Genomic DNA, 26,549 nt, shown 5'->3' with positions numbered 1-26,549 from the left:
GATAAGGGTCTTCTATAGAACGCTATATTGGCTGAAGACATTTTCCCGGAGAGGCGCTTACCTGCTGGCGCTTTGAACATGCTTTAATGAGTCTGCAAAGTGGAGATATTTGGGATCCTTTTTCTGGACTTCCTGTGCACAGACAACAAAAAAAGAAAAAGATGATCAAGTCTTGACAAACCAATCGTATTGTACATGAAATGCAAGCAAGCAAGGTCCATAAAGACATGGATGAGCTAGTTTTGGGTGGAGGAACTTGACTGGCCTGCACAGAGTCCTAACCTCAACCCAAAAGAACACCTTTGGTATGAATTAGAGTGGAGACTGTGAGCCAGGCCTTCCTCCAACATCACAAATGCTCTTCTGGAAGAATGGTCAAACCTTTGCATAGACACACTCCTAAACCTTGTGGACAGGCTTCCCAGAAGAGGTGAAGCTGTTAAAGCTGCAAAGGGCCAACTCAATATTGAACCCTTTGGACTAAGACTGGGAAGTCATTAAAGTTCATGTGTGTGTAAAGGCAGGCGTCCCAATTCTTTTGACAATATAGTGTATATAGGAACAGACAGGGAATGTTTCTGAATGAGATCACTTCCCATGATGTAATGACATTTTTTTCATAGTTTATGATAAATAAAGAAGTGTACCCCGTCATCTATCAACCCAGAAAATCCAGCAGAAGTCACAGAGATTCTGGAAAGTTCCATCCACCCAGGACAGGGGTTCCATATTCACTGGGGCCTCCCATGTTTTTGCCTGGAAATATCTGCAGGTGGAAAGAACATCACTTGGAAGGTAAGTCACGTCTTCTGTACTTCTATGGAATTGGGAGATAGTATTTGCCCCTGGCAGTGGAGTTGCCCCTCTTGTGGCTATAACATCCTCCAATAATCTGCGAAGGCATCCACAAGATGTTGGATGAGAAGATCTGACCCACTATCAGCATTCCAATTCACCCCAAAGGGGGTCAGTAGGGTTGAGGTCAGGGTTCTGTGCAGGACACTTGAGTTGGGCCCACCCTCCTAAAACCCTGGTCATTAATATGGAGCTGCCCTCTGTTGTTGCTTTGACATCCTTCACTTGTTTGTGTGAATTTTGTAGCTTAGCTACTAATGTTTGATGAAAAGACCTGGCTCACACATTGGGCACCAGAAAAAAGCTCCTGGTCACAACTGGTGTTCCAATTCTTACCAAAGGTGTTCAGTAGGGTTGAGGTCAAGGATCTGTGCAGGACACTTGTGCCCCTGCATGTCCTCAAACCTACTGAAGATCCTTGCCCTACAGGTGTTCAGTAGGTTTAAGGGTAGGTACTAATGTTGGATGAGAAGACCTTATACCAAAGGTCTTCCAAAAGTAGGGTTGAGGTCAGGGCTCTGTACAGGACACTCCCGTTCCTCCACACCAAACTGGTCACACCATGTCTTTATGGAGCTGGCTTTGTACACAGGAGGGACACAGTCATGGTGGAACAGAAAAGGGTCTTCAAATTGTTACCACAAGGTGGGAAACGCACAATTGTCTCCAATGTCTTTGTTTGATTGCGTATTACCAGGACCCTTCACTGGAGACACCTGAACTCCAGCATCTGGAGGGGGGCACATACATTTGACCACACAGGTAGGGCCCTATATTGTATATTTATATATGGAATGCCTATGTTCCTTTACAGATCATAATAGAGAACTACTCAGAAAAGTTTGTTGAGCAGAGTGCCTTTCTTCCCCCCTCCCCCACACAAAAAAATTTACACAATTTGTACAATAGTTTGGTTGACGTTTCGGGTCACTTTATACGCCCCTCCCCCGGAGCTTTGTCTCTCTATTCACTTCCATTCACATACCATGACTACGAAATGCAAAAGATTCATCCCGGGTTTGTTGGCTTTGGTGTCGGCGAGTTTGAGCAGAGATGACACACGGAAGCCAGCCGCATTACCGGCATATCCACCCTGAGAAAAGAAAACCACGCGTCACATAACGAAGACAGCTAGAACAAGCATGAAGGACAAATCATGGAGGACAAATCATGGAGGGCAAATCAAGGAGTACAAATCATGAAGGACAAATCAAGGGGGGGAAATCATGGAGAACAAATCATGGAGCACAAATCAAGGAGGACAAGTCAAGGGGGACAAGTCAAGGGGGACAATCAAGGAGGACAAATCATGGAGGACAAATCAAGGGGGACAAATCATGGAGGACAATACACTGAGGACAAATCATGGTGGACTAATCATGGAGGACAAATCAAGGGGGACAATACACTGAGGACAAATTATGGAGGACAAATCATGGAGGACAAATCACGAAGTACAAACCATGAAGTACAAATCATGAAGTACAAATCAAGGGGGACAAATCAAGGAGCACAAATCGTGAAGGACAAATCATGGAAGACAAATCATGGAGGAAAAATTAAGGAGGAAAAATCAAGGAGGACAAATCATGGAAGACAAATCAAGGAGGACAAATCATGGAGGACAAATCAAGGAGGACAAATCAAGGAGGAAAATCAAGGGGGACAAATCATGGAGGACAATACACTGAGGACAAATGGAGGACAAATCAAGGAGGACAAATCAAGGGGGACAAATCAAGGAGCACAAATCGTGAAGGACAAATCATGGAAGACAAATCATGGAGGACAAATCATGGAGGACAAATCATGGAGGAAAAATCATGGAGGAAAAATCATGAAGTACAAATCAAGGGGGACAAATCATGAAGTACAAATCAAGGGGGACAAATCAAGGAGCACAAATCGTGAAGGACAAATCAAGGAGGACAAATCAAGGGGGACAAATCAAGGGGGACAATACACTGAGGACAAATCAAGGAGGACAAATCAAGGGGGAGAAATCAAGGAGCACAAATCGTGAAGGACAAATCATGGAAGACAAATCATGGAGGACAAATCATGGAGGACAAATCATGGAGGAAAAATCATGAAGTACAAATCAAGGGGGACAAATCATGAAGTACAAATCAAGGGGGACAAATCAAGGAGCACAAATCGTGAAGGACAAATCAAGGAGGACAAATCAAGGGGGACAAATCAAGGGGGACAATACACTGAGGACAAATCATGAAGTACAAATCAAGGGGGACAAATCAAGGAGCACAAATCGTGAAGGACAAATCATGGAGGACAAATAATGGAGGACAAATCATGGAGGACAAATGGAGGACAAATCATGGAGGGCAAATCATGGAGGACAAATCATGAAGGACAAATCAAGGAGCACAAATCGTGAAGGACAAATCATGGAGGACAAATCAAGGAGGACAAATCAAGGAGGACAAATCATGGAGGACAAATCAAGGACAAATCAAGGAGGACAAATCATGGAGGACAAATCATGGAGGAAAAATCAAGGAGGACAAATCATGGAGGACAAATCGTGAAGGACAAATCATGGAGGACAAATCAAGGAAGACAAATCAAGGAAGACAAATCATGGAGGAAAAATCAAGGAGGACAAATCAAGGAGGACAAATCAAGGAGGACAAATCAAGGGGGACAAATCAAGGGGGACAAATCAAGGAGCACAAATCGTGAAGGACAAATCATGGAGGACAAATCAAGGAGGACAAATCAAGGAGGAAGAATCAAGGAGGACAAATCAAGGAGGACAAATCATGGAGGACAAATCATGAAGTATAAATCATGAAGTACAAATCATGAAGTACAAATCAAGGGGGACAAATCAAGGGGGACAAATCAAGGAGCACAAATAGTGAAGGACAAATCATGGAGGACAAATCATGGAGGACAAATCAAGGAGGACAAATCAAGGAGGACAAATCAAGGAGGACAAATCAAGGAGGACAAATCATGGAGGACAATACATGGAAGAGCTTCGCTATCTGCCGCATACCAATCATAAAACACAGGTTCATCTGATTTACTAAGCTATCGCCGTATAAGTGATTAGTCTCCACTCCCTTAATAAATAAGAGCCTCCAAACACCTGCAAAGTGGACCTGTCACCTATATCTGTTAGTGAAGCATGTGGGGGTTTATAAAGGTCAGATAATATGGGATATATAATATCAAACATACAGAACATTTACTGTGACTGCACACACACACACAATATTATATACAGTTTAATTTTTGAAAATGTATTCTCCAAATATGGAAAGGTTTCTTCACAGTAAGAGGTGTGAAAATGTGGAATAGACTCCCTCCAGAGGTGGTTGTGACCAGATCAGTAGATTGCTTTAGGAAAGTCGTGGATTCTTTACTAAATGTACATAATATAACTGGGTACTGACATTTATAGGGAAAGGTGATCCCGGGAAAATCTGATTGCCTCTCGGGGGATCAGGAAGGAAATTATTTCCCCTGGAGGAAATTGGATGATGCTTTACTGAGGGTGCCTTCCTCTGGATCACCTGCAGGTAAAGGTTTGTGTTTATAGGATTGTAAAAATGTTTGATTCCTTTTATTGGTTGAACTGGAAGTAGCTGTGTCTTTTTTCAACCTAACTATGTAATTATGTAATTATATAACTCCTGTGGGCTCCTTGGAGGTAGGGACTGATGTGAGTGTGCAATGTACAAGGATAGGGACAATTGTAGATACTCACTCAGGTTGAACTGGATAGACTGGTGTCTTTATTCAACCTTACTAACTATGTAACTATATAACTATGTATCAATGTTACCACTAAAGGTTATGAAGACCAGAGGACGGTCTGATAAGAATGAAGGACGTCAGACTTACGGCATTCATGAAGTTTCCGGCTTTCAGCACCAGTTTCAAGATGAAATGTAATTCTGGGCATTGCAGTAACTCTGTAAAGAAATAATAAATAATAAAAACACTTCTGTTCAGGTTACATTGTGACATCTCTGGATTCTTCATAGTGACCTTCACTGGTGAGCACCACAGAAAGGAAGGTGGGTGAGGGCTGTATATATGGGACTGTCAGAGTTTATGGCCCTTTAATTGTCTTCTGTCCCTGAGAGGTGATGACCTCTGAGCCATACCATAAAACTGCATGGATCTTCAGTGTTATTGAGAGCACCATGGTTCTGGAATGCAGTACCAGGACAGGGTCATCCAGCGCCCAGGGCAAGGATGCACAGATGCGCCCCCCCCCCCCCATTAATACATGCCGTAGAATGGGTGAATTACCCTGCCCCCTTTGCTTCACTGTGCCCGGGCCAACTTCCCCTCCTGAGCCCCTTTGTCCCGGCCCTGCTGGAATTTGCTGATTTGCATGGCCCCGCCCACAATTAATGAGATTCTAGTTTTTGGGATGTGACGGAAGTGCGTTGTGTAGATAGATTTGGGCTTTGGAGACCATATTGAGGTTGATGCCAGCTTGGTGAGGCTTCTTTTGGGTTCCTTTTGGTACATTTCACCATCACCTTTTGGGTTTACTTTCTATTTTTACTGTCATTGGACATTTCTATGTTTTCTCTATTTCCAGTATGTTCCCATATGTGAGATCCTAATTTCCTTTTCCTTCTAAATCTAATAAACTGCAATCACTAATGTTGCTTTTTTTTGTATATCAAGATATAAGAATTTCTGATACATTCAAGTCAATGGCACTTAAAAATAAACCTTACTGACCCAACGTTTGGGGACCCCCCCTTCCAAATGAAGGGGTTCAGGTGTCTTTAGTGAAGGGTCCTGGTAATACTCCATCATTCAACAACATTGTAGACAATTGTGCTCCACCAACTAACCCCTTTCTGTTCCCCCTCCATTGTGTCCCCCTGTGTACAAAGCCAGCTCCATAAAGACATGGTGTAACCAGTTTGGTGTGGAGGAGCTCCAGTGTCCTGAACAGAGCCCTGACCTCTATCCTCCTTTGGTATATGGTCTTCTCATCCAACATTAGCACCTGCCCTTCACCGTAAGGAAACACCTTTGGGATAGACTGGATGCCGACTGTGAGTCTTTTTTTTGGTGTCCAACATGAGAGCCAGGTCTTCTTATACATCATCAGTACCTGACCTAACAAATGGGCACAACTTCCTACAGACACCCCCCAAAATCCCCCCAGAAGAAAGGAGCATGGTATAGCTACAAAAGAGGGTAACTCCATATTAATGGCCACGGTGTTGGAATATGATGTCCAATAAGTTCATATAGATGTGATGGGTGGAGGAACTTGAGTGTCCTGCACAGAGTCCAGACCACAACCTTACTGAACACCTTTAGGATAAATTGGAACTGCAAAGGTGAGCCAGGTCTTCTCATCCAACACCAGTACCCGACTTCACAAATGGGCACAAATTCCCACAGACACCCCCACAATCTTCCCAGAACAGTATTGATGATCATTGTGTAGCAACTCTGTCATAATGACCATGGTTTTGGAATGAGATGTCCTCATATGGCTCATATAGGAGTGATGGTCAGGGACAGACATTTGGCCACATAATGTATGTAGATATATACGTATGGTAATTGGTCACACAGAATGAACCGATTTCAACGACTTCTGAATTAAAAAAACAACAATCGAACATTTCACCTTCGGCGGCTGTCTTTAGATCTCTGGCTGCTGAGAGCTGAGACACAATGGCTGGGTGGAAATCCTTCTTCAGAATCAGCGACTCCAAGCGAAGGCCGTAGCTACAATGTACACAGATCATTCATTAGTCTTCAATGTAACTGGTTTATATTCTCATTTATTATCATTTATATAGGAATTTATAATTGTGTAGTGTGAGAAGAGGAAAACAGAACTTGTGTATGAAGATACAATGAGGGTAGAGTGAGGGTACAATGAGGGTACAGTGAGGGTACAGTGAAGGTACAGTGAGGGTAGAGTGAAGGTACAGTGAGGGTAGAGTGAGGGGTACAGTGAAGAGTGAGGGTACAGTGGGGGTAGAGTGAGGGTACTATGAGGGTACAGTGAGGGTACAGTGAGTGTACAGTGAGAGTACAGTTAAGGTACAATGAAAATACAATGAGGGTACAGTGGTGTAGTGGTTAGCACTTTCACCTAACAGCAAGAAGGGTCGCTGGTTCGAATCCCGACCAGGACACCATCCTTATCTCCTCCAATATTGAAGACCCCGTTCTATCATAGACCAACAATGGAGGACTGACCCCATACCACGAGGTGTACAATGTGTCCTATCCGTAAAATATCACCTTCCTCCTCATCCAACCAAACATTATTATTATACAGGATTTATAATTTCTACAACATCGTGTGACCCCCCCCCCCCCTCCCCTCCCCCTTCCTTCCTCCTATTATATTCAGGTCTCTGGTCATCTGAAAGGGAAAGTCAATGTGATCTGCATGAAGATTCCGAGTGACTCCCCCGACTCTGTCCATACTATACTATCCCCTATACTATACATTGTACTATATACCCCCTATACCATACATTGTACTATATACCCCCTATACTATACATTGTACTATATACCACCTATACTATACATTGTACTATATACCCCAATACTATACATTGTACTATATACCCCTATACATTGTACTATATACCCCCTATACCATACATTGCACTATATACCCCCTATACTATACATTGTACTAGATACCCCCTATACTATACATTGTACTATATACCCCCTATACTATATATACATTGTACTATATACCACCTATACTATATATACATTGTACTATATACCCCCTAAACTATACACTGTACTATATACCCCTATACTATACATTGTACTATATACCCCCCTATACCAGTGATGGCGAACGCATGGCACGCGTGCCGCAGCCGGCACGCCGAGCTGTCTCTGTGGGCACGCCGTGACAATTACACTGTCATCGTTAAATCGTCCGCTCCCGTGAACTACATCTCCCACAGTCCTCTTGGGATAGCGGTGACATGTCCGAGTGGGCATGGTGCATGCTCCGAACGCTGAAGCCACGCCCCCCGTTCTCAAACATCTGACGCACCTGTTGACGTGCCTGCGTGGGAAATCTCCTGACACACGGACACCACCGGAGCGACTGAAGCCTGACCCCACACCGATTTCAACAACTCAAATGTGAGTTTTATAACCAATTGCCGACCGGGCCATAGCCAAAAGATGGCTACAGCATGGTCAGGTTATTCTGGGTGGGCGTCCATCGACGCCCTCCCAGAATCTTGCTCCCGCGCACCCTACGGTCTGAGGGGAGAGGGGAAGAGGGAGAGAGATACAATGTCCATACTCTGTCCATACTATGCAATACTCTGCAGTACCCTGACCATACTCTGCCAATACTCTGCCAATACTCTACAATACTCTGCAGTACCCTGCCCATACTCTGCCAATACTATGCAATACTCTGCAGTACCCTGCCCATACTCTGCCAATACTCTGCCAATACTATGCAATAATCTGCAGTACCCTGCCCATACTCTGCCAATACTCTGCCAATACTATGCAATACTCTGCAGTACCCTGCCCATACTCTGCCAATACTATGCAATACTCTGCAGTACCCTGCCCATACTCTGCCAATACTATGCAATACTCTGCAGTACCCTGCCCATACCCTGCCCATACTCTGCCCATACTCTGCCCATACTCTGCCCATACTCTGCCCATCCTATGCAATACTCTGTAGTACTCTGCCCATACTATGCAATACTCTGTAGTACTCTGCCCATATTATGTAATACTCTGTAGTACTCTGCCCATACTATGCAATACTCTGCAGTACTCTGCCCATAAACTGAATAAAGCCTTTTTTAATTAACTTACAACTCTTAGAGCGGCACTGCTCTATCTAAAAAAAAAAAAAAAAAAAAAAAAAGGGGGGGGGGGGGCTCATTACTAGTGTCATTGTGAAACGACTGTACGAATTATTTTTTCTAAACTAAAATCTCGTTAGTCAGGTTTAATTGCAGTGTTGGCACTTTGAAAAAAATACGTCGTTTTGGTTTGCAGTTTGGGCACTCGGGCTCAAAAAGGGTCGCCATCACTGCCCTATACTATACATTGTACTATATACCCCTATACTATACATTGTACTATATACCCCTATACTATACTATACAATGACATTGTATATACATGTGGGGTTACCTCCGTCCATGGATGGGCAGGTCATCGGGTCATTGTCTACATGACTGCCCCTCCCTACTTATCAACCTTCCCTTCCTCTCCTGGCTCCTTTCCTCCAATCAGGGAGGAGCCCTCCACTTATCAGTTCCCTCCAATCACAGGATGTATACAACCATCACTGAGATCCCGGGGGCCCCAAACATCTCACTATGAGGGCCACATTGTTTATTTTATAAATATTCTCGGGCCGAAAAAAAAAACTGTTTTATAAATGAATGGTTTTCAATCGGCATTGTCTTGTAATCAGCAAAGAAACTCCAAATAAACATGAGTCCATTAATGGCTCCTCTTACATCAGTTTCCCCATCAAAGTCTCCCCCTTACATCTGGGTCCCCATCAGAGTCCCCCTTACATTTGGTCCCCATCAGAGTCCCCCTGACATCCGGGTCCCCATTAGAGTCCCCCTTACATCTGGGTCCCCATCAGTGTACCCCCTTACATCAGAGTCCCCACCAAAGTCCTTACATCAGAGTACACCTTACATCAGAGTTACTACTTACATCAGTGTTGCCACCAGAGTTCCCCCTTACATCAGGCTCTCCATCAGAGTTCCCCCTTACATCAGTGTTCCCATGAGCATTCCCCCTTACATCAGGCTCTCCATCAGAGTTCCCCCTTACATCAGTGTCACCATCAGAGTTCCCCCTTACATCAGTGTCCCCCCCATCAGAATCCCCCCTTACATCAGTGTCCCCCCATCAGAATCCCCCCTTACATCAGTGTCCCCCCATCAAAGTCCCCCCTTACATCAGAGTCCCCTCACATACTGAACACTCAGCTCAGCAGTAATGTGCGCAGTCCCGCAACGCAGAGAGCCTAATGGAACCCAAAGTAAAAATGGTCAGGACCCATAAGACACCATTATAATTGTTCACACTGCAAACCCTCAACCAAAGGAAAGAATGAGGGAGAGCGAAAAATTCTAACAACGTAACAATATAATTATCATAATAATATAACAATGTAACATTTCTAATACTATAAGGTACCTGGGAACATCCAACAGGAGTAACATGAACAAGTCGGCTTCACTTAACTTCCCCCGATCCCCCTGAAATGATCTCAGACGTTCGACCTGGAGCAGAGGAAAGATGTAGATGATATACAATGATACGATGGAGATATATTGATGATATAATATACAATGATACAATGGAGATATATTGATGATATATTGATATAATGATGGTGATGATGCAATGGAGAAATATTGATGATATAATATACAATGATACGATGGAGATATATTGATGATATAATGATGATGATGTGATGGAGATATATTGATGATATATTGATGATATAATGATGATGATGTGATGGAGATATATTGATGATATATAATGGCGATATATTTATGATATACTGATAATACGATGGAGATATATTTATGATACGATGGAGATATATTGATGATATGATGATGATGATACCATGGAGATATATTGATCTCTCTCAATGTAATATGGGGGATCTTTATACAGTTTTCACACTTTTCTTAACTCTATTAAATATAATGAAGTGTGGCAACGTTTTGAATTACCTGGTATATAGAGTGTATATATATATATATATATATCTCCTCACCTCGTCTCTGTCAGGGAGATGTTTGGTGAGCTCGGTGAGTCTCTCGGAGCTGTACCCGTCCACCTTCCCTCTCCGGATATCTTCCACTATCTGTGCCGCAGGTCTGCAGAGAAAACCATTGCTGATCAATGACTTCTATGCCCCAATCCCATCAGTCCACTCCAGCACTGTGTATCATGGAAAATGGCCAATTTATTTATTTTGCTGATCTCCTCTGGCCCTTTTCAGCCACTTCCTGTCTACCTGCACAGAGCTGGGCTCTGGATGGACCATGTTTGAGCAATATGAGTTAGCGTGGCGTCCTGACAACACTCTGTCCCTGGTGATCCTGCCAGGGAGGTCCACTTCCTGTTATAGGGTGACAACACTCTGTCCCTGTGCTTTCATTAAAATCATCCCCAGTGATCCCGCCAGGGAGGTCCACTTCCTGTTATAGGGTGACAACACCCTCTGTCCCTGTGCTTTCATTAAAATCATCCCCGGTGATCCCGCCATGAAGGTCCACTTCCTGTTATAGGGTGACAACACCCCCTATCCCTGTGCTTTCATTTAAATCATCTTTTTATCTATTATTAAAGATACCACATGTGCAACGTGCAAGGCTGGTGTGCCCTCCATTCTTTGTTATACATTAGGCTCAGTCTTCTGCAGCCTCTATTAAAATAATCTCTGGTGATCCCGTCATGGAGGTTCTTGTTCAGGCATTTCCTGTTATAGGGTGACGCAGGTCTGCAGAGAAAACCATTGCTGATCAATGACTTCTACGCCCCAAACCCATCAGTCCACTCCAGCACTATGTATCATGAAAAATGGCCAGATTTATTTATTTTGCTGATCTCCTCTGGCCCTTTTCAGCCACTTCCTGTCTACCTGCACAGAGCTGGGCTCTGGATGGACCATGTTTGAGCAATATGAGTTAGCGTGGCGTCCTGACAACACTCTGTCCCTGGTGATCCTGCCAGGGAGGTCCACTTTCTGTTATAGGGTGACAACACTCTGTCCCTGTGCTTTCATTAAAATCATCCCCAGTGATCCCGCCAGGGAGGTCCACTTCCTGTTATAGGGTGACAACACCCTCTGTCCCTGTGCTTTCATTAAAATCATCCCCGGTGATTCCGCCATGGAGGTCCACTTCCTGTTATAGGGTGACAACACCCCCTATCCCTGTGCTTTCATTTAAATCATCTTTTTATCTATTATTAAAGATACCACATGTGCAACGTGCAAGGCTGGTGTGCCCTCCATTCTTTGTTATACATTAGGCTCAGTCTTCTGCAGCCTCTATTAAAATAATCCCTGGTGATCCCGTAATGGAGGTTCGTGTTCAGGCATTTCCTGTTATAGGGTGACAACGTTCTGTCACTGTCTCCCAATTGTGCTCCTGTGTTGTCACCCCATCATATGGCCTTCTAAAGAAGACTGCAAGAGGCCTTTTCAGCACACATGACACAGATATGTTCCTCTTGTGTCACCATCAGGGAACCAGCCCTGAGAAATGCCATGGGGACATCACTGGAGTGTATGGAGACAGGAAGTGTCTACAAAGGAGCTGCAGGAGGTCAGCAGCACTGAGATGTAACAAAGAAGAAAAAAAAGAGGATTTGTTTCATATTGTAAACTCAGCACCTGTTCTTGATACACGGAGCACAGAGCAAATGATAGAATTCCATCTACTTTACGTCCCTGGGATCTCGTGGTCAGGTCGGTGTTACCTTTTAAACTGTCGGAGGAGGATGCTGATGTTCATACTTCTGCGGGAGTCGAGGAGGAACACCTGCAGAGAAAATGATGAGACATGAAAGAAAGTCCCACCTGAGCCGCCCCAACCCCCCACCCCTCCCCCATCCCGCATGTTCCAGCCTGCCTGTCCTCATACAGCTCCCCATTCATCCCCAACAAAGGATTGTATGGGGAGCCGGGCCCTAAGGAGGAACACAGGAGCAAACAATGGAAGGGCCCTTTCCATCTCCACCAGGCGGAACATACCACCCGCACATTTCACACCGCACAACATCCAACATCACTGCCGGGACTTGTTACCTTCTTCCTCCATAACTCCAATATCAGACCATTCACTGACACCCTGCATGTCCCTCCACCTCTCACCAATCTCCAACCAATGCCAGACATATTGGGGTTCACCAGTCACTGACACCCTCCACCTATCACCAATCTCCAACCAATACCAGGCATACAGGGGTTCACCAGTCACTGACACCCTCCACCTCTCACCAATCTCCAACCAATACCAGACATATCAGGGTTCACCAGTGACTGACACCCTCCACATCTCACCAATCTCCAACAATACCAGACATATTGAAGTTCACCAGCCACTGACACCCTCCACCTCTCACCAATCCAGACATATTGGGGTTCACCGGTCACTGACACCCTCCCCCTCTCACCAATCTCCAACCAATACCAGACATATTGGGGTTCACCAGTCACTGGCACCTTCCACCTCTCACCAATCTCCAACCAATATCAGACATATTGGGGTTCATCAGTCACTGACACCCTCCACCTATCACCAATCTCCAACCAATATCAGACATATTGGGCTTCACCAGTCACTGACACCCTCCACCTCTCACCAATCTCCAACCAATACCAGACATATTGGGGTTCACCAGGAACTGACACCCTTCACCTCTCACTAATCCAGACATATTGGGGTTCATCGGTCACTGACACCCTCCACCTCTCACCAATCTCCAACCAATACCAGACATATTGGGGTTCACCAGTCACTGACACCCTCCAACTATCGCCAATCTCCAACCAATACCAGACATACTGGGGTTCACTAGTCACTGACACCCTCCACCTCTCACCAATCTCCAACCAATACCAGACATATTGGGGTTCACCAGTCACTGACACCCTCCACCTCTCACCAATCTCCAACCAATACCAGACATATTGGGGTTCACCAGGCACTGACACCCTCCACCTCTCACCAATCTCCAACCAATACCAGCAAACAAAAACATAAAATGTATTTTATTGGGATAGACCAACACAAAGTGACACATAATTGTGAAGTGGAAGGAAAATGATAAATTATACAAATAAATATATGAAAAGTGTGGGGGGGGGGGCATTTGTATGTCGCCCCCTGGAGTCAATACTTTGTAGAACCCCCTTTCTCTGCAATTACAGCTGCAAGTCTTCCTGTAAGTAATAACCCGGTAATGGGAAAGTCCCCAATGACATCACTATGGAGGAATGCTCTGGCAGCGACAGGCAGAGGGTGTGCCACGTGTGCCATGGCACAGTGCAGTCTATCATTACGGTCTATATGGGATTAGGAGGTTATTTACTAAAATCTCTTACAACCTAAACAGACCTGAGACCTCCAATAACAGAGCATCGTCTACGGGGGGGGGGGGGGGGGACTAAAATTTGTATACACAGGGAGCCTTATGTACTAATGTATATATACAGCACTGTACAAAAGTTCTAGGCGGGTGTGAAGTAAGAACGCTTTCAGGTGTGATGGAAAGCTTTTTTACATCTCCATCATGTCATGTCACCCCCCCCACAAATTTATTCTGCAGCAGGATAACCCCCCCCCCCCAAACATCCAGCCACTGTCATTAAGAACAATCTTCAGTGCAAAGAAGAAGGAGGAGTCCTGGAAGTGACGGTTTGGCCCCCACGGAGCCCTGATCTCTCTATAATGGAGTCTGGGATAAGGGATTGGAGGCAGTCGACATCCACAGAAGATCTGTGCCTAGTCTCCAAGATGTACATAGAACAACCTACCTGTCATGGAATAACCTACCTGCCATAGAACAACCTACCCACCATAGAACAACCTACCCGCCATAGAACAACAGTACTATGTTATACAATGTATCACTCCTCTGTACTGTACACAGGTTATAGAGGACATACGTGGACATCACCAACAAGGGTACAATGTTATACAATGTATCACTCCTCTGTACTGTACACAGGTTATAGAGGACATACGTGGACATCACCAACAAGGGTACAATGTTATACAATGTATCACTCCTCTGTACTGTACACGGGTTGTAGAGGACATACATTCTCTACTCTTACACTAAACCAATATAAAAGACCGACCAATCCTTCCCATCCTGGACTCGTCTACTGTCAGCTCTCTATAGATAGCGGACCACACTGTCAGCAGAGGAATGGCAGACACCATTGTAAAGAGTTCTGTATGAACAGCTGGCCGTCCCTGAATAAGGTTCACATTTTATGGTCACACTTGTTCCCGGTCTGCCGTCATCAACTAAAATTTGGTGTCTCCACCGAGGACTAAATATAATTCTGTATGAAAGGAAGGTCTGTGCACCATCGGAATCTCTTTCTTATTATTGAAGTAGTCACTTCAACTAAGATCCGAGTCATTGAGATCCATCCAAAGTACGAATATAGACTGCTACAGAGAGACACACCATATGGCCAAAAGTATGTGACCCCCCCCGACCATCACATCTAAGGCCGCGTACACACGCGGGGACTGTTCGCTGAAACTTTGTTCGTCAAACAGTTGCCGCAACAGTCCGCTCAAAATTTGCATGAGCGGACTTGCCCACACACGAGCGGACTGTTTCAGCGAACTGTTTGCCAAACAGTTCGCTCAACTTTTGAAATAAACGGACTCGCCCACGTAAGGCGGAGGCAAGTCCGCCCATTTCGAGCGCGTGTACAGGTAGGCGGGGCCCGCGAAGGAGACGTCGCGGGCACCGCCGCCTGGAATGGACTTAAAGGGACACCCAACGCCGAAAAAAATCGGCGTGGGGGTTCCCCCAAAGTCCACAACAGACCCTTGTTCGAGCACGCTACCCGGCCGGCCAGGAAAGGGGGGGCGAGCGAGCGCGCCCCCCCCCCCTGAGCCGTACCAGGCCGCGTGCCCTCAACATGGGGGGTGCCTTGGGGAAGGGGGGGGCCGCGCGGCCCCCCCACCCCAAAGCACCTTGTCCCCATGTTAATGAGGACAAGGGCCTCTTCCCGACAACCCTGGCCGTTGGTTGTCGGGGTCTGCGGGCGGGGGGCTTATCGGAATCCGGGAGCCCCCTTTAATAAGGGGGCCCCCGGATACCGGCCCCCCACCCTATGTGAATGAGTAGGGGTTACAATGTACCCCTACCCATTCACCTGTGAAAAAAAGTACAAAAAAAAAACACAATACAGGGTTAAAATATTTTATTGCACAGCTCCGGGGGTCTTCCGTCTTCGGGGGTCTTCTCCGGACTCCTCCGCTATCTTCTTGTAGCTCTTTTGCTAGCGGAGGAGTCCGGCTTTCTTCCTCCCCGCCGCCGGCCTCTTCTTCCGACTTCGGGGGTCTTGTCCCCCTCTTCGGTTCTTCTGCCGGGCCACCGCGCCTTCTTATAGCTCTTTTAGAGGCGGTGGCCCGGTCTTCTGTCGCCGCCTTCCGTTCTTCTTCTTCTTCTCCAGGAGATGTTGACACGTCGCTCTCTCCGGCCGGAATGCCAGAGCCGCGCTGTGCTGCCACTTATATAGTGCCAATGGGGCGGTGTCACATGGTATATGTCACATGGGTTGGTCACATGGGTTGATGTCACATGGGGACGATGACATCGTAAGGGGGCGGGGTCACCATGTGACATCAACCCATGTGACCAACCCATGTGACATATACCATGTGACACCGCCCCATTGTCCCTATATAAGTGGCAGCGCAGGGAGGCTCTGGCATTCCGGCCGGAGAGAGCGTCGTGTCAACATCTCCTGGAGAAGAAGAAGAAGAACAAGAAGAAGAAGAAGAACGGAAGGCGGCGACGGCGACAGCGGCGACAGAAGACCGCCTGCAAAAGAGCTACAAGAAGGCGCGGTGGCCCGGCAGAAGAACCGAAGAGGGGGACAAGACCCCCGAAGTCGGGAGAAGAGGCCGGCGGCGGGGAGGAAGAAAGCCGGACTCCTCCGCTAGCAAAAGAGCTACACGAAGATAGCGGAGGAGTCCGGCGAGAAGACCCCCGAAGACGGAAGACCCCCGGAGCTGTGCAATAAAATATTTTTTCTCGTGTGTTGTGTTTTTTTTTGGGGTACTTTTATTTTACAGGTGAATGGGTAGGGGTACATTGTACCCCATACTCATTCACATAGGGTGGGGGGGCCGGTATCCGGGGGCCCCCTTATTAAAGGGGGCTCCCGGATTCCGATAAGCCCCTCGCCCGCAGACCCGACAACCAACGGCCAGGGTTGTCGGGAAGAGGCCCTTGTCCTCATCAACATGGGGACAAGGTGCTTTGGGGTGGGGGGGCCGCGCTCAGGAGGGGGGGCGCGCTCGCTCGCCCCCCTTTCCTGGCCGGCCGGGTAGCGTGCTCGGACAAGGGTCTGTTGTGGACTTTGGGGGGACCCCCACGCCGATTTTTTTCGGCGTTGGGGTTCCCCTTTAAGTCCATTCCAGGCGGCGGAGCCCGCAACGTCTCTGTCGCGGGCCCCGCCTACCTTGACACGCGCTCGAAATGAGCAGACTTTCCTCCGAGCGGGAACAGTTTGCTCATTTCGAAAGTAGCCTACACACGGGCGGACTGTTCGCTCAAACAAAGTTTCAGCGGACAGTTTTTCGGAATTTCCGAAAGACTTTGTCCGTCAAACTGTCCGCTGAAACTGTCCGCTGAAAGCCCACACACGGGCGGACTGTCAGCTGAAACACTGTTCAGCGGACAAAGTTGAGCGAACAGTCCGCCCGTGTGTACGCGGCCTAACACTTTATGGCCAGACATATGTGAGCCTCCCTCCATATGATAGAGATGAGGTGTACCCAAGGAAAGGTTCCAGTAATCCTCTATCATACAAAGACATTGTAGACAATCACACGTGTGCTCTTCCATCCTTGTGGTAACAGTTTGGTGAAGACCTTTTTCTGTTACCACATAACTGTGCCCCCCAACCCTGTGTACAGAGCCAGCTCCATAAAGACATGATGCGACCAGTTTGGTGTGGAGGAACTCCCGTGTCCTTTACAGAGCTCTGACCTCAACCCTACTGATCACCTTTGGAATAGACTGGATGCCGATTGGTGAGCCCGATTTTTTTTTCTAATGTCCAACATGGGACCCAACATGAGACCCAGGTCTTCTTATGCATCATCAGTACCTGACCTCATAAATGGGCACAAATTCCTACAGACACCCTCCAGCATCTCCCCATAAGAGTGGAGGATGTTATAACTACAAAAGAGGGCAAATCCATATTAATGGCCATGGTGTTGGAATGGGATGCCCAATAAGCTCATATTGATGTGATGGGTGGAGGAACTTTAGTGTCCTGCACAGAGCTCTGACCTCATCCCTACTGAACACCTTTGGGATAAATTGGCATGCCGATGGTCTTCTCAGCAATTCCCACAGGCACCCTCAGAAATCTTGTTGAAAACCTTCCCAGAAGGATGGGGGAAGTTATTGCCAGAAAGTATTACTGTCCATTGTAGGGGGAAGGCAGAGACTCCATATTAAGTATGACAACTGTACAATGGTCAGGTGTGATGGTCAGGTACAGTGGTCAGGTGTAATGGTCCGGTACGGTGATCAGGTGTGATGGTCATGTGTGATGGTCAGGTACGATGGTCCGGTATGGTGATCAGGTGTGATGGTCATGTGTGATGGTCAGGTACGATGGTCCGGTACGGTGATCAGGTGTGATGGTCATGTCTGATGGTCAGGTACGATGGTCAGGTACGATGGTCAGGTACGATGGCCCAGTATGGTGATCTGGTGTGATAGCCAGGTACAGTGGTCAGGTGTGATGGTCCGGTAAGGTGATCCGGTGTGATGGCCAGGTACAGTGGTCAGGTGTGATGGTCAGGTGCAATGGTCAGGTACAATGGTCCGGTGCAGTGATGCAGTGTGATGGCCAGGTACGGTGGTCAGGTGCAATGGTCCAAAACGGTGATCAGGTGTGATGATCAGGTGTGATGGTCCAGTAAGGTGATCTGGTGTGATGGCCAGGTACAGTGGTCAGGTGTGATGGTACAGTAAGGTGATTATCTGTGATGGTCAGGTACGATGGTCATTTGTGATTGTCAGGTACGATGGTCATTTGTGATTGTCAGGTACGATGGTCAGGTGTGATGGTCAGGTACAATGGTCCAGTACGGTGATGCAGTGTGATGGCCAGGTACGGTGGTCAGGTGTAATGGTGCGGTACGGTGATCAGGTGTGATGGTCATGTGTGATGGTCAGGTGTGATGGTCCGGTAAGGTGATCCGGTGTGATGGCCAGGTACAGTGGTCAGGTGTGATGGTACAGTAAGATGATTATGTGTGATAGTCAGGTACGATGGTCAGGTGTGATGGTCAGGTACTGTGATCAGGTGTGATGGTATGTTAAGGTGATCATATGTGATGGTCAGGTGTGATGATCAGGTACGATGGTCTGGTGTGATTGTCAGGTATGATGATCAGGTACAGTGGTCAGGTATAATGGTCAGGTGTAATGGTCCAGTACGGTGATCAGGTGTGATGGTCATGTGTGATGGTCAGGTGTGATGGTCCGGTAAGGTGATCCGGTGTGATGGCCAGGTACAGTGGTCAGGTGTGATGGTCATACGTGATGGTCAGGTACAATGGTCCAGTACTGTGATCCAGTGTGATGGCCAGATACAATGGTCAGGTGTGATGGTACGGTAATGTGATCATGTGTGATGGTCAGGTACGATGACCAGGTGTGATGGTCAGGTACAATGGTCAGGTACTGTGATCAGGTGTGATGGTACAGTAAGATGATTATGTGTGATAGTCAGGTACGATGGTCAGGTGTGATGGTCAGGTACTGTGATCAGGTGTGATGGTATGTTAAGGTGATCATATGTGATGGTCAGGTGTGATGATCAGGTACGATGGTCTGGTGTGATTGTCAGGTATGATGATCAGGTACAGTGGTCAGGTATAATGGTCAGGTGTAATGGTCCAGTACGGTGATCAGGTGTGATGGTCATGTGTGATGGTCAGGTGTGATGGTCCGGTAAGGTGATCCGGTGTGATGGCCAGGTACAGTGGTCAGGTGTGATGGTCATACGTGATGGTCAGGTACAATGGTCCAGTACTGTGATCCAGTGTGATGGCCAGATACAATGGTCAGGTGTGATGGTACGGTAATGTGATCATGTGTGATGGTCAGGTACGATGACCAGGTGTGATGGTCAGGTACAATGGTCAGGTACTGTGATCAGGTGTGGACAGGTATGATTGTCAGGTACGATGGTCAGGTGTGATGGTAAGGTGTGATTGTCAGGTACGATGGTCAGGTACGATGGTCAGGTACGATGGTCAGGTGTGATGGTCAGGTACGATGGTCAGGTGTGATGGTCAGGTGTGATGGTCAGGTACAGTGGTCAGGTACAGTGGTCAGGTGTGATGGTCAGGTGTGATGGTCAGGTACAGTGGTCAGGTACAGTGGTCAGGTGTGATGGTCAGGTACAGTGGTCAGGTGTGATGGTCAGGTACAGTGGTCAGGTGTGATGGTCAGGTACGATGATCAGGTACGATGATCAGGTACGATGGTCAGGTACACTGGTCAGGTGTAATGGCCAGGTGTAATGGCCAGGTGTAATGGCCAGGTGTAATGGCCAGGTGTAATGGCCAGGTGTAATGGTCAGGTGTAATGGCCAGGTGTAATGGCCAGGTACGATGGTCAGGTACAATGGTCCGGTACTGTGATCCGGTGTGATGGTCAGGTACGATGGCCAGGTGTGACAGTCAGGTACGATGGTCAGGGTGACGGTCAGGTACGATGGTCAGGGGTGACGGTCAGGTACGATGGTCAGGGGTGACGGTCAGGTACGATGGTCAGGGGTGACGGTCAGGTACGATGGTCAGGGGTGACGGTCAGGTACGATGGTCAGGGGTGACGGTCAGGTACGATGGTCAGGGGTGACGGTCAGGTACGATGGTCAGGGGTGACGGTCAGGTACGATGGTCAGGGGTGACGGTCAGGTACGATGGTCAGGGGTGACGGTCAGGTACGATGGTCAGGGGTGGCGGTCAGGTACGATGGTCAGGGGTGATGGTCAGGTGTGGTGGTCCGGTACTGTGATCAGGTGTGATGGTCCGGTACTGTGATCAGGTGTGATGGTACGGTAAGGTGATCATGTGTGAAGGTCAGATACGATGGTCAGGTGTGATGATCAGATACGATGGTGAGGTGTGATTGTCAGGTACTGTGATCAGGTGTGATGGTCAGGTGTGACGATCAGGTACGATGGTCAGGTACTGTGATCAGGTGTGATGGTATGGTAAGGTGATCATGTGTGATGGTCAGGTGTGATGGTACGGTAAAGTGATCATGTGTGATGATCAGGTACGATGGTCAGGTATGATTGTCAGGTACAATGGTCAGGTACTGTGATCAGGTGTGGACAGGTTGGGGGGAGGGCAGGCTGCTGTGAAGGTTGGGGGGCAGCTTTGAAGGTCGGGGAGGTAGGCTGCTGTAAAAGTTGAAGGGGGTCAGCTATAAAGGTTGGGGGGAGGTAGGATGCAGTGGAGGTTGGGGGGGTCAGCTGTGAAGGTTGGGGGGAGGTAGGCTGCTGTGGAGGTTGGGGGGCAGTTGTGAAGGTTGGGGGGTCAGCTGTGAAGATTGGGTGGGTAGGCTGCTGTGAAGTTTGAGGCGGGCAGTCAGCTGTGAAGGTTGGGTGGGTAGACAGCTGTAAAGGTTGGGGGGAGGGCAGGCTGCTGTGAAGGTTGGGGGGGGGCAGCTTTGAAGGTAGGGGAGGGGGGGGGCCAGGCCTTCTCATCCAACATTAGTGCCTGACCTCACAAATGCTCTTCTGGAAGAATGGTCAAACATTCCCCATAGACACTCTCCTAAACCTTGTTCCCAGAAGAGGTGAAGCTGTTATAGGTGCAAAGGGAGAGCCAACTCAATATTGAACCCTCTGGATTAAGACATGGATGTCATTAAAGGTCATATGTGTGTGTGTATAAAGGCAGGTGTCCCAATACTTTTGACAATATAGTGTATATTCTGTATCTATGTTATATAAAATACTCAGGTATTGCATTGTGTCCTCAAAACATGACAGATAAGATTGGGTCCCCGTGTTTGGTCTTGCCTTACCTTATGCACAGGAAGGTCCCCCCCTGAAATCGATCTTCGTGGATTATAGGTCCTCGGTGGAATTTCCTCTTCATGTTTCCCAAACAGTTCCTCCATGGTCCCGGTGTCAATCTGCAGATCCCCATGGAATGTCTCTGAGCTCCATAGACTGGACCTCCCCTTCACTCTCTCCATTGGAATGGCCTCCCAGTTAAAGCTCCTCAGACGTCTCTTTGGGTCAAGCCTTGGAATTGGGCTCCTGGGGGGCTCAGAGAGTGTGTGGATAGGAGGAGGTGGGGGTGGGGGAGCTGGAATTTCAGGAGACGTTGGGAAGTGGTTGTAATGGACGGCAGGCGACTGGCAGATGCTGCCGCTGTCTTTTGAACCCATATTTGTGTTGATCAGCATCTTTTGGGGGGTCCGGAGATCCCCTTTTGTGTCCTTCAGGATGGAAATAATAACCAGCAGACTCTCAGCAGGAGCTTCCCATGGCTGACTGTAGCTGAGTGCTGCGGCGTGCGATCCTCTGCGATCCCGGAGAACAGCTGTCAGGACAAGAGAGAAACCACAGGAATTCCAACATGAAAGATCCACCATTGTCTGTCCTCACCTGAGCGATAATTGGGTGCTGAAGGCTGCATTCTCCTACACCAAGCTTAGTACATACCACCCCCCCCAACCTTCACACCTGTCTACCTACCCAACCTTCACAGTTGACCCCCCCAACCTTTACAGCTGACCCCCCCAACTATCACAGCTGCCTACCCACCCAACCTTCACAGCTGCCCCCCCCTCAACCTTCACAGCTGTCTACCCACCCAACCTTCACAGCTGCCCCCCCCCCCAACCTTCACAGCTGCCTACAAACCCAACCTTAACAGCTGCCCCCCCCCCAACCTTCACATTAGCCTACCCACCCAACCTTCACAGCAGCCTACCCACCCAACCTTCACAGCAGCCTACCCACCCAACCTTCACAGCAGCCTACCCTCCCACCTTCACAGCAGCCCCCTACCAACCGTCACAGCAGCCCCCCACCAACCTTCACAGCTGCCTACCCACCCAATCTTCACAGCTGCCCCCCCACAACCTTCACAGCTGCCCCCCCCACCCAACCTTCACAGCTGCCTACCCACCCAACCTTCACAGCTGCCTATCCCCCCCCAACCTTCACAGCTGCCTACCCCCCCCAACCTTCACACCTGCCTACCCACCCAACATTCACACCTGCCTATCCACCCAACCTTCACACCTGCCCCCCCAACCTTCACAGCAGCCTACCCTCCCCCAACCTTCACAGCTGCCTATCCACCCAACCTTCACAGCAGCCTACCCACCCAACCTTCTCAGCTGCCCCCCCAACCTTCACAGCTGCCTACCCACCCAACCTTCACAGCTGATCCCCCCCAGCCTTCACAGCAGCCTACCCACCCAGCCTTCACAGCTGCCCACCCAACCTTCACAGCTGATCACCCCCCCAACCTTCACAGCAACCTACCCACCCAACCTTCACAGCTGATCCCCCCCAACCTTCACAGCAGCCCCCCAACCTTCACAACTGCCTACCCAAGCAACCTTCACAGCTGCCTACCCCCCCAACCTTCACAGCTGCCTACCCACCCAACCTTCACACCTGCCTACCCACCCAACATTCACACCTGCCTATCCACCCAACCTTCACACCTGCCCCCCAACCTTCACAGCAGCCTACCCTCCCCCAACCTTCACAGCTGCCTATCCACCCAACCTTCACAGCAGCCTACCCACCCAACCTTCACAGCAGCCTACCCACCCAACCTTCACAGCTGCCCCCCCAACCTTCACAGCTGCCTACCCACCCAACCTTCACAGCTGATCCCCCCCAGCCTTCACAGCAGCCTACCCACCCAGCCTTCACAGCTGCCCACCCAACCTTCACAGCTGATCACCCCCCCAACCTTCACAGCAACCTACCCACCCAACCTTCACAGCTGATCCCCCCCAACCTTCACAGCAGCCCCCCAACCTTCACAGCTGCCTACCCAAGCAACCTTCACAGCTGCCTACCCCCCCAACCTTCACAGCTGCCTACCCACCCAAACTTCACAGGTGCAACCCCCAATCTTCACAGCAGCCTACCCACCCAATCTTCACAGCTGCCTACCCACCCAACCTTCACAGCTGCCCCCCCCCCCTTAACCTTCACAGCTGTCTACCCACCCAACCTTCACAGCAGCCTACCAACCCAACCTTCACAGCAGCCTACCAACCCAACCTTCACCGCTGCCCCCCCAACCTTCACAGCAGCCTACCCACCCAACCTTCACAGCAGCCCCCCACCAACCTTCACAGCTGCCCCCCCTCCAATCTTCACAGCTGCCCCCCCTCCAATCTTCACAGCAACCTACCCACCCAATCTTCACAGCTGCCTACCCACCCAACCTTCACAGCTGCCCCCCCAACCTTCACAGCTGCCCCCCAACCTTCACAGCTGCCCCCCCCAACCTTCACAGCTGCCTACCCACCCAACCTTCACAGCTGCCCCCCCAACCTTCACACCTGCCTACCCACCCAACCTTCACACCTGCCCCCCCCCCCCAACCTTCACAGAAGCCTACCCTCCCCCAACCTTCACAGCTGCCTATCCACCCAACCTTCACAGCAGCCTACCCACCCAACCTTCACAGCTGCCCCCCCCCAACCTTCACAGCTGCCTACCCACCCAACCTTCACAGCTGATGCCCCCCAGCCTTCACAGCAGCCTACTTACCCAGCCTTCACACCTGCCCACCCAACCTTCACAGCTGATCACCCCCCCAACTTTCACAGCGGCCTACCCACCCAACCTTCACAGCTGATCCCCCCCAACCTTCACAGCAGCCCCCCAACCTTCACAGCTGCCTACCCAAGCAACCTTCACAGCAGCCTACCCACCCAATCTTCACAGCTGCCTACCCACCCAACCTTCACAGCTGCCCCCCCCAACCTTCACAGCTGCCCCCCCCCAACCTTCACAGCAAGCCCCCCCAACCTTCACAGCTGCCCCTCTCCAACCTTCACAGCTGCCTACCCACCCAACCTTCGCAGCTGCCCCCCCCAACCTTCACACCTGCCTACCCACCCAACCTTCACACCAGCCTACCCTCCCCCAACCTTCACAGCTGCCTATCCACCCAACCTTCACAGCAGCCTACCCACCCAACCTTCACAGCTGCCCCCCCAACCTTCACAGCTGCCTACCCACCAAACCTTCACAGCTGATCCCCCCCATCCTTCACAGCAGCCTACCCACCCAGCCTTCACAGCTGCCCACCCAACCTTCACAGCAGCCTACCCACCCAACCTTCACAGCAGCCCCCCACCAACCTTCACAGCTGCCCCCCCTCCAATCTTCACAGCTGCCCCCCTCCAAATTTCACAGCAACCTACCCACCCAATCTTCACAGCTGCCTACCCACCCAACCTTCACAGCTGCCCCCCCAACCTTCACAGCTGCCCCCAACCTTCACAGCTGCCCCCCCAACCTTCACAGCTGCCTACCCACCCAACCTTCACAGCTGCCCCCCCCCAACCTTCACACCTGCCTACCCACCCAACCTTCACACCTGCCCCCCCCCCCAACCTTCACAGAAGCCTACCCTCCCCCAACCTTCACAGCTGCCTATCCACCCAACCTTCACAGCAGCCTACCCACCCAACCTTCACAGCTGCCCCCCCCCCCCCAACCTTCACAGCTGCCTACCCACCCAACCTTCACAGCTGATCCCCCCCAGCCTTCACAGCAGCCTACCCACCCAGCCTTCACACCTGCCCACCCAACCTTCACAGCTGATCACCCCCCCAACTTTCACAGCGGCCTACCCACCCAACCTTCACAGCTGATCCCCCCCAACCTTCACAGCAGCCCCCCAACCTTCACAGCTGCCTACCCAAGCAACCTTCACAGCAGCCTACCCACCCAATCTTCACAGCTGCCTACCCACCCAACCTTCACAGCTGCCCCCCCCAACCTTCACAGCTGCCCCCCCCCAACCTTCACAGCTGCCCCCCCAACCTTCACAGCTGCCCCTCTCCAACCTTCACAGCTGCCTACCCACCCAACCTTCACAGCTGCCCCCCCCCAACCTTCACACCAGCCTACCCTCCCCCAACCTTCACAGCTGCCTATCCACCCAACCTTCACAGCAGCCTACCCACCCAACCTTCACAGCTGCCCCCCCAACCTTCACAGCTGCCTACCCACCAAACCTTCACAGCTGATCCCCCCAGCCTTCACAGCAGCCTACCCACCCAGCCTTCACAGCTGCCCACCCAACCTTCACAGCTGATCACCCCCCCCCCCCAACCTTCACAGCAGCCTACCCACCCAACCTTCACAGCTAATTCCCCCCAACCTTCACAGCAGCCCCCCAACCATCACAGCTGCCCCCCCCAACCTTCACAGCAGCCTACCCAGCCAACCTTCACAGCAGCCTACCCCCCCCCCCCAACCTTCACAGCAGCCCCCCCACCTTCACAGCTGCCCCCCCAACGTTTACAACAGTTTACCCCCCTCAACCTTCACAGCTGCCCCCCAACCTTCACAGTTGACCCCCCAACCTTTACAGCAGCCTACCCCCCTCAACCTTAACAGCTGCCCCCCAACCTTTACAGCTGCCTAACCCCTCAACCTTCACAGCTGCCCCCCCCCTCAACCTTCACAGCTGCCCCCCCCTCAACCTTCACAGCTGCCTACCCACCCAACCTTCACAGCAGCCACCCCAACCTTCACAGCTGCCTATCCGCCCAACCTTCATGGCAGCCTACCCACCCAACCTTCACAGCTGCCCCCCCAACCTTCACAGCTGCCTACCCACCCAACCTTCACAGCTGATCCC

At 49.6% G+C, this 26,549-nt stretch overlaps 1 protein-coding gene across 1 annotated transcript in view; it reads right to left on the bottom strand.

Annotated features, from left to right (window-relative positions):
* LOC143972895 (uncharacterized) overlaps window positions 1-26,549 on the bottom strand; it is a 60,333-nt gene that overhangs the window by 26,410 nt on the left and 7,374 nt on the right. The window contains exons 2-9 of the mRNA XM_077474398.1: window positions 21,715-22,238; window positions 12,367-12,428; window positions 10,655-10,757; window positions 10,057-10,142; window positions 6,497-6,597; window positions 4,729-4,799; window positions 1,841-1,948; window positions 62-132 (exon numbers count right to left, since the gene is read on the bottom strand). Coding sequence (XP_077330524.1) covers window positions 62-132; window positions 1,841-1,948; window positions 4,729-4,799; window positions 6,497-6,597; window positions 10,057-10,142; window positions 10,655-10,757; window positions 12,367-12,428; window positions 21,715-22,101 — 989 coding nt within the window. The 5' untranslated portion in view covers window positions 22,102-22,238. The remainder of the gene's footprint in view (window positions 1-61; window positions 133-1,840; window positions 1,949-4,728; window positions 4,800-6,496; window positions 6,598-10,056; window positions 10,143-10,654; window positions 10,758-12,366; window positions 12,429-21,714; window positions 22,239-26,549) is intronic.

This window comes from Lithobates pipiens, unplaced genomic scaffold (assembly GCF_037356315.1).
Source record: "Lithobates pipiens isolate NorthernLeopardFrog02 unplaced genomic scaffold, aLitPip1_a1.2 Scaffold_1, whole genome shotgun sequence".
Lineage (NCBI taxonomy): Eukaryota > Metazoa > Chordata > Amphibia > Anura > Ranidae > Lithobates > Lithobates pipiens.
This window is presented reverse-complemented; position numbering and strand designations above follow the sequence as displayed.